The 13845-nt window shown below is 33.5% G+C and overlaps 1 protein-coding gene across 2 annotated transcripts; it reads right to left on the reverse strand.

Moving 5' to 3' along the window:
* Positions 1 to 1402: 1402 nt before the first annotated feature.
* LOC132745963 (kinesin-like protein KIF20B) lies at positions 1403 to 12021 on the reverse strand. Of its 2 annotated transcripts, XM_060734998.1 has the most exons (3): positions 11878 to 12021; positions 6438 to 6674; positions 1403 to 2283 (listed from the first exon to the last, which is right to left on the reverse strand). In XM_060734998.1, exons 1-3 carry the CDS (start codon positions 11995 to 11997, stop codon positions 2176 to 2178), a joined length of 465 nt encoding a protein of 154 aa, XP_060590981.1. In that variant the 5' UTR covers positions 11998 to 12021; the 3' UTR covers positions 1403 to 2175. The 2 variants fall into 2 exon arrangements, with proteins under 2 accessions (XP_060590981.1, XP_060590980.1); XM_060734997.1 differs by lacking the exon at positions 1403 to 2283 and having other exon boundaries at positions 3577 to 6674.
* Positions 12022 to 13845: the final 1824 nt, after the last annotated feature.

The raw sequence follows: 13845 nt of genomic DNA on the forward strand, positions 1-13845 counted from the left end.
TACATTACATAGAGTGGATTGTTACTTGACCTTGAATAAATTTGTGCACTAAATTTATAGTGGGTGATTTGTGCCACATGAAAAACCCAACATAGTAACAAAAAGTAACCCGGCGCCAGATGAAAACATGAAAATACAATCTACCACAAAGTGGTTTCGTTTGTTGGCATTTTCCATGGTTTTCGCCCGGTGCCCTTGATGCAAAATACAAATCAGCCTTCATAAAATTTTTTATCATAGAAAAAAGGTTAGTTTTTTATCTGTACAAAAAATATATATTGTACATGTATTAGCACAGTTATGATCACTTTCAAATTGACCTGTTATAAATAATGGCACAACCAATAACTGTCTCAGCCCTTTCTAGTAAAAATAATCATACAATGATATAAAAATTGTTATTTTAAATAAGACTATGAGTATGTACATTTTTTTCTTATTTATTAAGTAAGAATTAATTATCTGTTAATTTAAAAATCTAAAAGTATCTGTCACGGTTTAGAACTGTTCACTATTTAGGGGAGAAAATGTGTAAGCGGCCAGATAGCTTAATCGCTACAGCTGCGGTACATTAGTCTGTGGGTCAACGGTTCGAGTTCTGGTCAAGCTCAAAGTATTTCTCATCCTGTGACTGCATATAAGCATGAGTTCAATTCACTATGCTCTGTAAACATAAGAAATTCAAGGACACAAATCAATATAGTGGGGAAATATGTTGTGGTTTAGAACTGTTTCATTATTAAAGAGAAAATGTGTAGCCGGCCGGATAGCTCAGTTGGTCTTCTGAAAGTCATGGGTTCGAGTCATGGTCAGGCAGTTTAAGAAGTGGTTTTTCAACTAACAAATGTTTGATTCATGTAACAGATTGCATTAAATTTGAAATGGACAAAGGCAGTATTGCATGATACTTTTAGATCTACAAAGGGCATTTCATACAGTTGATCACACTATACTGCACATGAAGAAGTTCTTTTTCTTCTTCTTCATGAAACTTCAAGCATCCGCCATATGTAATGACATTCTTACATGGTTTAAGTCTTATCTCTGATAGACAGCAGCTGGTGGATGTGGCTGGTCCTCATTCTGCTACTGCTCTGAGTATCTATAGTGTCCCACTGATGTTCATTTTAGGTCCTCTTTTATGTCTTATATATGTCAATGACATGTCTGCGACCCTAAGCAATAAGCTTTAATTATATGCACAGGCACGAGTATCAGACCTGGGAAGAAAAAATATGACCAGATTGATAAAAAAACCTGTGTGTATCTTAAAAGTGTCAAAAACCAAAATAAAATGTAAATAATGACCCCCTTTAAAATATACTTTAAGTTAATAGTATATTTTTAAAGGAAACTGGGCCTAGCCTCCAGGTCTTATGTAATGGCACTGTTATAAAGTACACATCTTTTGTTAAGTATTTAGGTGCAAACCTGGATCAAATTCTTTTGGTGTCGCCCTTTGATGCTTTGCATCAATGCTTTTCTTGTTCTCATTGGAATCATAACTGACTTTATCTTCAATTTTTGCTCAGTATCGGAGTTTACATTATATCGCTTTCATTATAGTAATGTAACAGCTGCTTATCAATGTAACAATTGATCGCTATTTTTCTTTTAACAAAGGATTACACCTACTCCAAGCAAATAAAATCCAAGCCATTCAATGTACGCTTTTGTATACGCCGTTACTACCGAATAACGTCAATAAGCATGATAATTACTTATAATTGACAATTTATTTTCTTCAGGGTCCAAACAGGTATCTATAACATACATACATAACTCTTGACACAGTTCTATAGTACGTACCTCTGTTTATCTGTCATTGTGAAAGCAGATTATAATAAATATTCTGCACCTTTATGTTTTTATTTGGTTGAAGCTAAAAATGTTCGCGGATTTGTTATAAGTGACATATTCGCGGCTAAATTATGCCTACTGCGAAAAGCGCTAACTTAAAACGCGCAGAATCTTTTCTAGGAATACAGTTACATACCTGATCTTGCCTTTTCATATTCTATATAACATACCTAATCTCGCCTTTTCATATTCTATATAACTTAGTAGTACCTGATTTAGCCTTTTCATATTTATATCACATACCAGATTTAGCCTTTACACATTCTATATAACATACAAGATTTAGCCTTTTCACATTCTACATAACATACCTGATTAAGCCTTTTCATATTCTATATACATTTGTAGCATACCTGATTTAGCCTTTTCAAATTCTAACTGTTTTTGTTGAGGAGAGCCTTCTACTTTGAGTCTTTTTATCTCCTACAACATAAAATAAAATACAAATAATTGTGTTTTATTCATTAAATTTTCAAAAATGTTTATTGTATAAAGTAATATTTGTATTTTCAGTCGGTTTGTACATGTATAATATACAGCGTCCCAAACTTCTATAAGTTGATTTTCTGGATGTGTTGAAAGTCCTGATTTTTTTACCCATTATATTCTTTATAGACTAGATATCAAAAATACAAATACAATGGAAAAAAATTTCACTGACAGATCAAACTTTGTGATGGATTCTTATGCAATGCACTTCAGGTCAATTCAAAAAGCTTACATACCGAATGTGGAGTCAATCAACCTTATAGTGACCCAGTTATGCTCTGGACAAGATTATTTAGTAAGAAAATTAACAAAGTGCAATAACGCAACAAGAGCCACTGCTAGGCAGGGGCAAAACTCAACCTGTTTTCCTTTTTCTAAAATGTAACAGAAAATTAAAGAAAACTAGAAATGCGTCCATATAGGACACGGGTGTCCCCATACTCCACTGTTTCGCCCATACTCCACTGTTTTGTCAATTGTATGACTCTAGGTCAATTATTATGATGCGGTCTAAGATTTTGACCCCAGGGCTTTTATTTGAACAAACTTCGTAGACACTCACTAGGAGATATTTCATGCTTAGTATCTAAACTCTAGCTCTTTGGGTTTTTAAAAGAAGATTTTTTAAGTTTTTTACTATACACATTTAAAGAAAATCAATGAACCCTGGGGCGGAGGCCAATTTTGACCCCAGGGCATTTATTTGAACAAACTTGGTAGAAACCCATTAGAACATGTTTCATGCTAAATATCTTAGCTCTAGCTCTTTTAGTTTTTTTTGAGAGAAGATTTTTTTTTAGTTTTTACTATATACATAAAGGGAAAAACAATGACGTCCTGGGGCAGGGCAAATTTAACCTAAGGTTTTTATTTGAACAAACTTGGTTGACACTCACTAGAAGATGTTTCATGCTTAATATCTAAGATCTAGCTATTTTGATTTTTAAAGGAAGATTTTAAGTTTTAACATGATACGATTCAGGAAAATCAATGACCCCCTAAGGCGGGGCCAATTTTTAACCCAGGGATTTTATTTGAACAAACTTGATAAACACCCACTAGAAGAGGTTTCATGTTTAATATCTAAGCTCTAGCTATTTTGTTTTTTTTTAAAGAAGATTTTTAAAGTTCGTACTTATACAAGTTTGTTCAAATAAATGCCCCAGGGCAGGACCAATTTTGACCCAAGGGCATTTATTTGAACAAACTTGGTAGACACTGACTAGATGATGTATCATACCAAATATTTAAGCTCTAGCTCTTTCAGTTTTCTAAAACAAGATAAGTTTTTTCTTTCTGTTGCCATGGCAACAAGAGTTCTGCTTGGAATTAAATTATTTGAGCAATTTCTAAAGTTGACATCCAAAGGAACATATCTGTGAAGTTTGGATGAAATGGGCTCAGTGGATTATGAGATGTTGTTTAAAGTAAAAGTTTACGTCCCAACGGATGCCGGACGAAAAGCGATCACAAAAGCTCACCATGTCACTTTGTGACAGGTAAACTAAAAACTTAACCGAGATAGTGACAAGCTTAATATAATAGTTAAGCTTATAAGATGGGTACAACTGCCATCATGAAATTACAAAGCTTGCTAACCTTATTGTGTGCCTTGACAAGCTAATAATACTGGTTTATCATACAACCATTATTTATAACATGTACTGGTATAACAACCAGAAACAAACAGTAATACCTGTACCTTTTCATCAATCAGAAACAAACAGTAATACATGAACCAGTAAATCAACCAGAAACAAACAGTAGTTTATCAACCGGAAACAAACAGTAATACATGTACCAGTATATTAACCAGAAACAACCAGTAATACATGTACCTTTTCATTAACCAGAAACAAACATTAATACATGTACTGGTATATCAACCGGAAACAAACAGTAATACATGTACATGTCCCGGTATTTCAATCGAAACAAACAGTAACACATGACCAAATATATCAACTGGAAACAAACAGTAATACATGTACCGGTATATCAACTGAAACAAACAGTAACACCTCACCAAGTATATCAGATGGAAAGAAACATAACAACATGTACTGGTATATTAATAACTAAAACAAATACATTATGTAGTTACACATGTACCAGTATATCAACCGGAAACAAACAGTTATGTACCAGTATATCAACCAGAAACAAACAGTAATACATGACCAAGTATATCAACCGGAAACAAATAGTAATACATGTTTTTGTTTGCTTGTTTGTTTCATTTTACGCCTTTTCCCAACAGTATTTCAGTCATATAGGCGGGTAGTTTCCTAACCATCGTTCCTGGAGAGTTACACCAGTACTAGACTACCTTCCTCTGCGCTTAACTACCAAAGTATCTCCCAGGGATCAAACCCACGCCAGAGAGGAAATTGGATTAGAAGTCATCTAATTTTACCCCTCGACCACGGAGGCAGTCAGTAATACAGTCCAGATAACGAGGAATGTGCAAAATCCTCGGAGGATCGAGGAATCCACTCGCAACTCCCCGAGAGTATTTGTCCATAAAAACGAGTGACTCCGCGTGAGAAACGTGTGATGAGAGCGACTCCGAGACGAAAATAACAGCGTAAGACTCCGAGCGAGAATTACCGTGTCAGTGTCATCAGTTATCAAGTTTATTTTTATCCCAATTAATAAGGTCAGTAGCAATAACCACAGGAACCTGAAAAATTCAAAAACAAAAAACGATTAAAAAAAATTCCATATAATAACGGCCCAACTTTTTTGTATACTTCTTTATGAAATAAGAATAATTCAGATTATATAAACTTCATTAATCTTTAAATGTCTTTCTTGTCCTACTAAATCACTGCGAAGTTCCTCAAGAAAAAAACCTACAACTTCCTTTTGACGAAAATAATCTATGAATTTATGAATTAAAAATTTATGAAATTTCTACATTTTTTGTATGTTTATTTATTATACACCATCGTATTTTCTTAGATGTAAATGTTTCTAAATGCATCAAATACCGATACGTGCCAACGATTACATTGTAATTTATTTCAGCTTGTGTTTTTTTTTTCAATTTCGAAAATGAGTTTCGATCTTCATAATATTCTAATCATTGATAACAAGTGCACATCAAAAAAATCTGATTTGGCTAGTACATTGTTACAATGGAACTATATACTTTATATCTCGTATTATCAACCAACAATTAAAAGGAGACGTACATGTACTTCACATGGAAAGCATTTTGGTATCATTTATGTAACTCGTATAAATTTATCTAAAAGCCTGACTTAAAAGTATAAAATTACCTTGTTCAGAAATTTACTTTCCTTTCCAAGGCAGATGTATTTCACTGAAAAGATCTTTTTAAACTGTCTTAAAGAAAATGTAATTCTGAATTCAATTCTGGTACAAAGTATAATATCCCTTACGATAGTATGTCAATGGAATTAATCGACCTACTAAGGCACGTGGTTGTTTTGCCGTGTTCTTAAATTCTCTTTTTTTTGCTTACATAATGATTATTAATTTTTATAAACAATGCAAAAATGAAGCTCATCTATATTTTATTATTTTAGAATACTAAATTAAATAGGTTTTTGACACTGTGTGACACGGGAATTGCGGGAAATCATCGGTTATTCTTCCCTTTTGATATTAATGAATCATTAGTGTGTCTACTTTCGTTTTCACTTGTGATACTTTACATCAACGAAGAATTTTCGACAACATTATTTTGAATGATACATGCGTTCAAGGATTTTAGTTTAGAGGTAGAGCATTATATTAATAAATAAATAAAGCATACCAAATCAGTCTTATTTACTCGGAGTCACTCTTTTTGACTCGGAGATTCACGGAGTCCTGCGGACTTAATTGTCACTCGTTATCGACGCGGAGTCACTCTTTGTGTACAAGAAATTTATAATTCACTCGTAGTCACGCTTTTTGTAATTACTCGTTACTCGCAGGAATTTGCACATTCCTCGTTATCTGTACTGTACATGAAACGGTATATTAACCATAAACAAACAGTTATGCATGTACAATTGTATCAACATGTATGGTAACCGATATATTAACTGGCAACAAACAATAGAAACACATTCTACCTCTTTTTGCTCTGTCTCAAGAACAGTAAATTTATTTTTCAGTTCTAAATGTTTTTTCTCAGCTTCCGACATCTGTGCCTTAAGTTCAGTTAATTTATTTTTCAGGTCCTCATATTCTTCTTCAGACTTAGTTGCAGCATTTTCTGTTGATTTCAAAACTTTTGCCATTTCATCTTTGATTTGCCTCAGAATATCTTCAAAGTCTTCAGTTGTAATGATGAAGTCCTTTTTCTTCAGCTGATGAAAATAAATCAGTTAGGCCTATATTTAATTTTATATCATAAACAAGAGCCGGTTGAACCGGGTGATGCTCCCCGATTTGGTTTTGGACACAGGAAGGTATACCTCTTGTTGTGTCAGAGTTATGCCACAGACAAAGTTCAAAGTGTAAAAACAACCCAAATATTGTGCACAACACATTGTCTCAATATTGTGATCATTTTTGTGAAATAGTTGTAAAATCCGACTTCAAATAACGAAGTAATGCGCCGGACATGACTTTGCTGCAAGGTCATGACATGACCTTGACCTTCAAGGTAGGGACCAAAATGTTGCATGCGGCATGTCGATTCAATATGGTGATCATCTCTGTGAAATAGTTGTTAAATCCGACTTCCAGAAACAAAGTTATGGGCCCGACACGCTTTTCGCTGCAAGGTCATGCTGTGACCTTGACTTTCAAGGTGGAGACGTAAATGTTCCGGAGCCTGCGTCTCAATATGGTGATCATTTCTGTGAAATATTTTTAAAATCCGACTTCAAATAACAAAGTTATGGACCAGACACGATTTTGCTGCAAGGTCATGCTGTGACTTTGACCTTCAAGGTAGCGACCAAAATGTTGCCCGCGACACTTCGTCTCAATATGGTGATCATTTCTGTAAAAAGGTTAAGAATCCGACCAAAAATAACAATGTAATGGGCCGGACACGATTTTGCTGCAAGGTCATGCTGTGACCTTGACTTTCAAGGTAGCTACCCAAATATTGCGCACGACACATCGTCTCAATATGGTGATCATTTCTGTGAAATATTTTTAAAATCCGACTTCAAATAACGAAGTTATGGACCGGAGACGATTTTGCTGCAAGGTCATGCTGTGACTTTGAACTTCAAGGAAGCAACCCAGATGTTGCACGCGACACATCGTCTCAATATGGTGATCATTTCTGTGAAATATTTTTAAAATCCGACTTCAAATAACGAAGTTATGGACCGGAGACGATTTTGCTGCAAGGTCATGCTGTGACTTTGAACTTCAAGGAAGCAACCCAGATGTTGCACGCGACACATCGCCTCAATATGGTGATCATTTCTGTGAAATATTTTTAAAATCCGACTTCAAATAGCAAAGTAATGGATCTGACACACTTTTGCTGCAAGGTCATGCTGTGACCTTGACCTTCAAGGTAGCAACTCAAATAATGCGCGCGACACATCGTCTCAATATGGTGATCATTTGTGTGAAAAAGTTTACGAATCCGACCAAAAATAACAAAGTAATGGGCCGGACACGATTTTGCTGCAAGGTCATACTGTGACCTTGACCTTCAAGGTAGCAACCCAAATGTTGCGCGAAACACATTGTCTCAATATGGTGATCATTTGTGTGAAATAGTTTTAAAATCCGACTTCAAATAATGAAGTTATGGACCGGACACGATTTTGCTGCAAGGTCATGCTGTGACCTTGACATTCAAGGTAGCGACCAAAATGTTGCGCGCGACACGTCGTCTCTATATGGTGATCATTTCTGTGATATAGTTTTAAAATCCGACTTCAAATAACAAAGTTATGGGCCGGACACGAATTCGTACGTGCGTACACGTACGTACGGACGGACGGACGTACGGACAACGAGACGACTATATGCTCCCCCGAAATTTTTCGGGGAGCATAAAAATGTAGCTATGTGATTTAAAATATTTACTCTGCTATACAACATATTATATACAAGGTCAGATTTCAAAATTATCTCAATTGTTTTTTTTTATTTTAACTCTAATACTTTTTCTGAGGGCTTCTAAAATCTTCTTTTAAGGCAGGATGTGTGGTATAGTCATTTGATTGCCAGATTTATCTATTTTCTTCACATTTTTTTTTCTTACCTATTACTAACAAGCTTAGATCTGTATTTTTGATATTTACATTTCGAAGGTATTTATAAATTATATTTGATTTCATCAAGATATGTTAACTTAAGGCAGTTGTAATTTAAATTTGACTAAAATGAACTAGAACTATTGCTGAATGCGATTCATACCACCACCAATGTTCTTGACAGGAGATGACTTGGAAAGGAGGTTAAAGGAACTCCACTGAGGATCAAAAGCCTAAAATCATAAAATTTATTTTTACACAGATCAGCTGGGGCACGTAACACAGGAAGACATGAAAAAATAATTAAGAAATTTACTCAGAAATGAATTGAAAAGCATATTTTTGTGACATTTTTGATATGATTCGAGTGAAAAGCGTTTAAACGCTTTTTAATTTTGGGTCATTTTTCGCTACTTGAATAATTATCTTGGATAAACCAAGAGAGCAAATGATCTAAAATTTTGCACACAAGTTAAGAACTGATCTAGACCTACATCAAACTGAGCATTAATCTAAAAAAAAAAATTCCAGTCTCGTCATGACAAAAAACCTCAATGGAGTCCCTTTAAGAGAATAACTTTAGTGGCACAAATATATATATACATAAAGAAATTATCTCTGGAGAAAAAAGACAAATTGTACAGGTAATTGTATAAAATTTAATATATATTGTCAAATCATGTTCAAAACAGTTACAAATAACCTTCCATTTTTCCAAACAAAAGCAGTGAAGTTAAGAAAATTGCATAATTATGTCAAAATGTAATTAAGAGTGGAAAAACTTTGCATGTGACCCTTCATATATGATTAAGTTTGAGTGAATATCTGTTCTAGTTTCAGAAACATTTAAGTATTAATAGTTATATCAGAACATTTTCTAAGCCAAAAAAGGGGCATAACTTGTGTCATAATTCAATGGAATGGAAGAATTTCCGTGAGCTCACTTGTTACCATTCATATCAAATTTAAGTTTCAAGTAAATATCTGTTCTGGTTTAAAAAATATTATAGTAAACAAGCAATTATCATAGTATTGCAAGCAACCCATAAGTCCCCTACCGGTTAGAACCCCAGCAACATTCTGATCGGCCATTGGCCATTCAATTTTACCACTGAATGAATGACATGAATGAACTTAAACCTTTGAGTTCTAAGTTTGTCTATATCACAGTAATGTGTTAAGTTTCCCCTGCCTTATAATTATACAACAGATAATCAAAAGGTCCAATTTTCTCAGGATGAATAAGAATAAATAATGTTTCAACTTTTCTCTATTTTAAGTAAATTTGTTGGAAAAAATCTTTAAAAGTGATCTCATGAAACAGTTTTTATGAACAGACAGACAGACAGACAGACTGAAGGAGACTCTTAAGTTACTTTTTTAAACATCCCTGTTACCAAAATATAACATATTTTGATAAAAAAAAATTAAAGAGGAGATAACTCTTGAAATAACGATGCCAGTTTTATGAACATTGATGTGAGTTTTACTTTAAGTTTAAAGATACCATTTCTTGTCACAAAGAAGATAAGTAAGAAAATAACAAGTTTCAAATATAGCATTAACTATAATGTATAGTAAGTAACAAAGAAGAAAGTCCATGAAGAAATAAGAAAGTAAAAGAATGAATAAGAAAAATTCAAAGTTTAAGGAGGAGATAATTCTGAAAATATGGATCTAGATTTATAAACCTTGTCATATTATTTTGATGTGGGATTTTAAAGTAAATCCTATAAGGAATGAAGAAGTTGGAGTAAAAAATACCAATTTCTCGAAAAAAAATCTAAGTTCAAGGGGGGTATAATTCTACAAATAGTCTTGCTAGAGTATTTAACCTTCTCACAAATGTAGAGTGATAATAAGAAACATATATATGAAGTTTGAAGTAGATACACAAAGAAATAAAGAAGTAATTTAAAAAAGACAACATTTTTTATCATAAAAATTCTAAGTTCAGGGAGGTAATTCTGATAATTTTTGTGCCAGATATGTAAACCTTGTCACATATGATGTGATTGATGACCAGAAACTTATATTTAAAGTTTGAAGTAAACACCTTAAAAAATAAAGAACTTACAGTGAAAAAGCATAAAAATTCAAATCAGAAATTTTGAAATTCAGTCTATTTGTTGCCATAGCAACCAGAATTTTCAATATAGGAAGAAAAGAAAAAACCTGCATAATCTCCATACTGCCATCTATCCATATATCAAGTTTTATAAAAATATTTTCAGTACTCTTTGCGTTATCACGGGATCCAGTTTTTTTTGGACAGACAGACTGACAGACAGACAGACGGACAGAGGGTAAACCTAAAGTCCCCTCCTGTTAAACTGGTAGGGGACTAATAAATCTAAAGACATAAAAATGACTTAACTTTGTCAAAATACAATACAAAGTTATCCCAACCCCACACTTTTTTAGTTCTGAAACTTGACCTGCATATCTTACTTGCGACACTTCGTACATATTTGACAATTTCAATGATTATCTGTTCTAATTAGTTTTAGAAATATTCAAGTACATTAAAATTTCAGAAAATTTTCTAAGTCAACTTTTAACCGTCAGTGTGGCCTTGACCTTAAGCTGGCATAAGGGTAAGATAGGTTCTGCACATTGCCCAGTTGGGGTGAACATTTGAGTCAAGTTTGAAGAAAATCCTTCCATTAGTATCGAGTTTATAGAGCGGATACATCAAAATACATTACAGAGTTATGAAACTTGACCTGCATATCTAAATTGTGACACTTTATATACATTTCAATTTTCAAGCAAATACCTTTTCTAGTTTAAGAAATATTCAAGTACATGTTAAAATATAAGAATATTTTCTAAGTAAATTTTTGACCTTCCAAGTGTGACCTTGACCTTAAGCCGGCAAAGGGTAAAATGGGTTCTGCACATTACCTTGTTGAGGTGAACATTTGAGCCAAGATTGAAGAAAATCTTTCAATTAGTGTAGAACTATAGTGGACACGACACACTGTGTAATATTTGATTGTTTGATATTTGACCTTCAATTGTGACCTTGACCTTGAGCTGACACATGGGCAACATGGGTTTTGCACAACCCTTTGTTGAGCTGAACTTTTGAGCTAAGTTTGAAGAAATCCTTCAATTGGTATAGGATATATAGAGCGGACACAATAATGGAGACGGACAGATGGACCGACCAAGGCGACAAAGGGAATCCATTATAGCCCCCCCCCACCCACACACACACACATTTTGTAGTGGTGGTATAAATTAACCACTTCGAGCACTTTTTTCTATGTGATTTAGTATAATGTGCTTATTTTAGATTATGATTTCAAACTTATAACTAATTATGGTCACTTACATCTTGAAGTTTCCTGACAGCTTGTTGTGCATCTTGTCGATGTAAAAGTACCTTACCATCTTGCAGGACAGCTATCATATCATCAATAAAACAATTAGCCTTGCTCTCCTCTAATTCCATATTGCTAGAATGAAAAATCTTGTTTCGATAGATGCCTGATATACGAAACCAATAATACACATGCATATAAATACAGTGTCGCAAATAAGACTACCACAATTCCTGTAATTGAGAATAAGTGTTTAAGTGCATTGTGAAAATACGTTTATTTAATAGTTCAATAACAGACTAATATTTAAATATTCAGTAAAGTATAAGAGCTGACATGCTCGAATGAGTAAATTTTCAATAAAAATAAACTGGAAGAAAAATAATATATTTGAAAAAGTTAAGATTCAAGACAGTAATATTATTACTGTATGAATAAATGGAGATTGTCAAGTATTTCCAGAATTTCTAACTGGGTACAATGGAGTAAGGTACTTATGCATTTATTGACCAATTTTTTGTAATTACTTGTTTAGTGCATTGAATGTTAATGAATTTTTTTAGTTGATTTCTAATATTGTACATTAAATACATTATCAAGAATTTATGAAAATAAGCATGAAAGGAGGCGTGCGCGTTAATTTCTAAATTTAATATATCATAATAATATAGTACAATCTATTACCTTGAAAAAGTTTGTCCGATAACATTAGCATCCAATGTAGAGCTATGAGTATTTGTTATTTTGTATATGAACGCAGGCTTAGTGTTGAGTACTGATGTATTGTACTTGTAACGTGACATTGATAAAATTGCAAACGTCCCACGGTCTGTGACTGCAGTTGGACATACTCGTTTTTTCCAAAAGGTGCTGGTGGCATTGATGCATGATCTTGATAATGCTGTATAGAGGAGAATACGTTGTTGGACAGGGTTCTTATTTTTGAAAACAAAGTACATTATGTTGCTGAGGGAATATCCTTTGATAAGGGACTGATCTGGTGGAGCGTTTTTATCTAAGAGCACATGGTACGTTTGGTTGAGGTATGTTTGTTGTATTTGGTAATAATATGTGTGCTGATTGTTCCTATGTATCAAAAATGGCAGTCTTCTTAATAAAAGCTAGAGCCTAATCTGCGGTATTTTGTTTTTTAATGTATCTCATTTGTGGCATTTGATTTCTGAAAGAACAAGAATTAAAACAATTTGTAAGAATAAAAGAAAATCCATATGACTATGAATGAAAACTATGAATGATCACAAACTGTATGCCTTACAGCTGGTCCCTGTAAGGGAATGAATCTTTACTAACAAAAAAGGCATGTACAATCCTAGAGGGCCAATTAGCAGATATGCTCATCTGAGATTGTTTGTTAGAATGTCATATAACAGAGTAGTTAGATATTAATTTGAGCACATTAGCAGCAAATCATCAAATTTCTTTACGTTCGATCTAATTAATATAATAGATACATCATTTCATACATGCTTTAGGTGGTGTTATAGAATTACTAATTAATGGAAGTGCGTGAAATGAGTACGTTTATATTATCAATTGGCACGTCTTTTCTTTAGTATTAGGCTAAATGTTTATTAAAGTTTTCTAACATATAATATAAAAATAGAATTTGTTTGATTCAGAGTAGATTGAATATTTCCCTCGTTAACACCAAAAGTTCATTGATCGTGGATGCCAGCAGTCATATAACTTCTGAGTGTACGATGAATAATATTTTTGATCTTACACTTGACTAACAAATTTCTCGTAAATCTTGTCAGTGAAAGGTTGATAAAAGGCGTGGTTGAGCTGGTGATATTAAAGTGACGGTTTCCCTCAAGGATAGGGAAGTTGAGGATATTAGGTAGAAACGTGGATAGGTTGGCTCTCTCGAACATATTCCTGTTTTTTTCTTCGAATTATAGCATGATTTACAGAAATAAAAGAAATAAGAGAAGCAACTCTTCATAATAATTTCATTT

This window comes from Ruditapes philippinarum, unplaced genomic scaffold (assembly GCF_026571515.1).
Source record: "Ruditapes philippinarum isolate M1 unplaced genomic scaffold, ASM2657151v2 ctg5707_1_1_1_1, whole genome shotgun sequence".
NCBI lineage: Eukaryota > Metazoa > Mollusca > Bivalvia > Venerida > Veneridae > Ruditapes > Ruditapes philippinarum.

Coding starts and splice junctions, on each gene's coding strand:
- LOC132745963 (XM_060734997.1), bottom strand. CDS start 11,997: ATGGAATTAGAGGAGAGCAAGGCTAATTGTTTTATTGATGATATGATA. Junction 6,675..11,877: donor CTGTCAGGAAACTTCAAGAT/GTAAGTGACCAT, acceptor TATTTTCATCAG/CTGAAGAAAAAGGACTTCAT.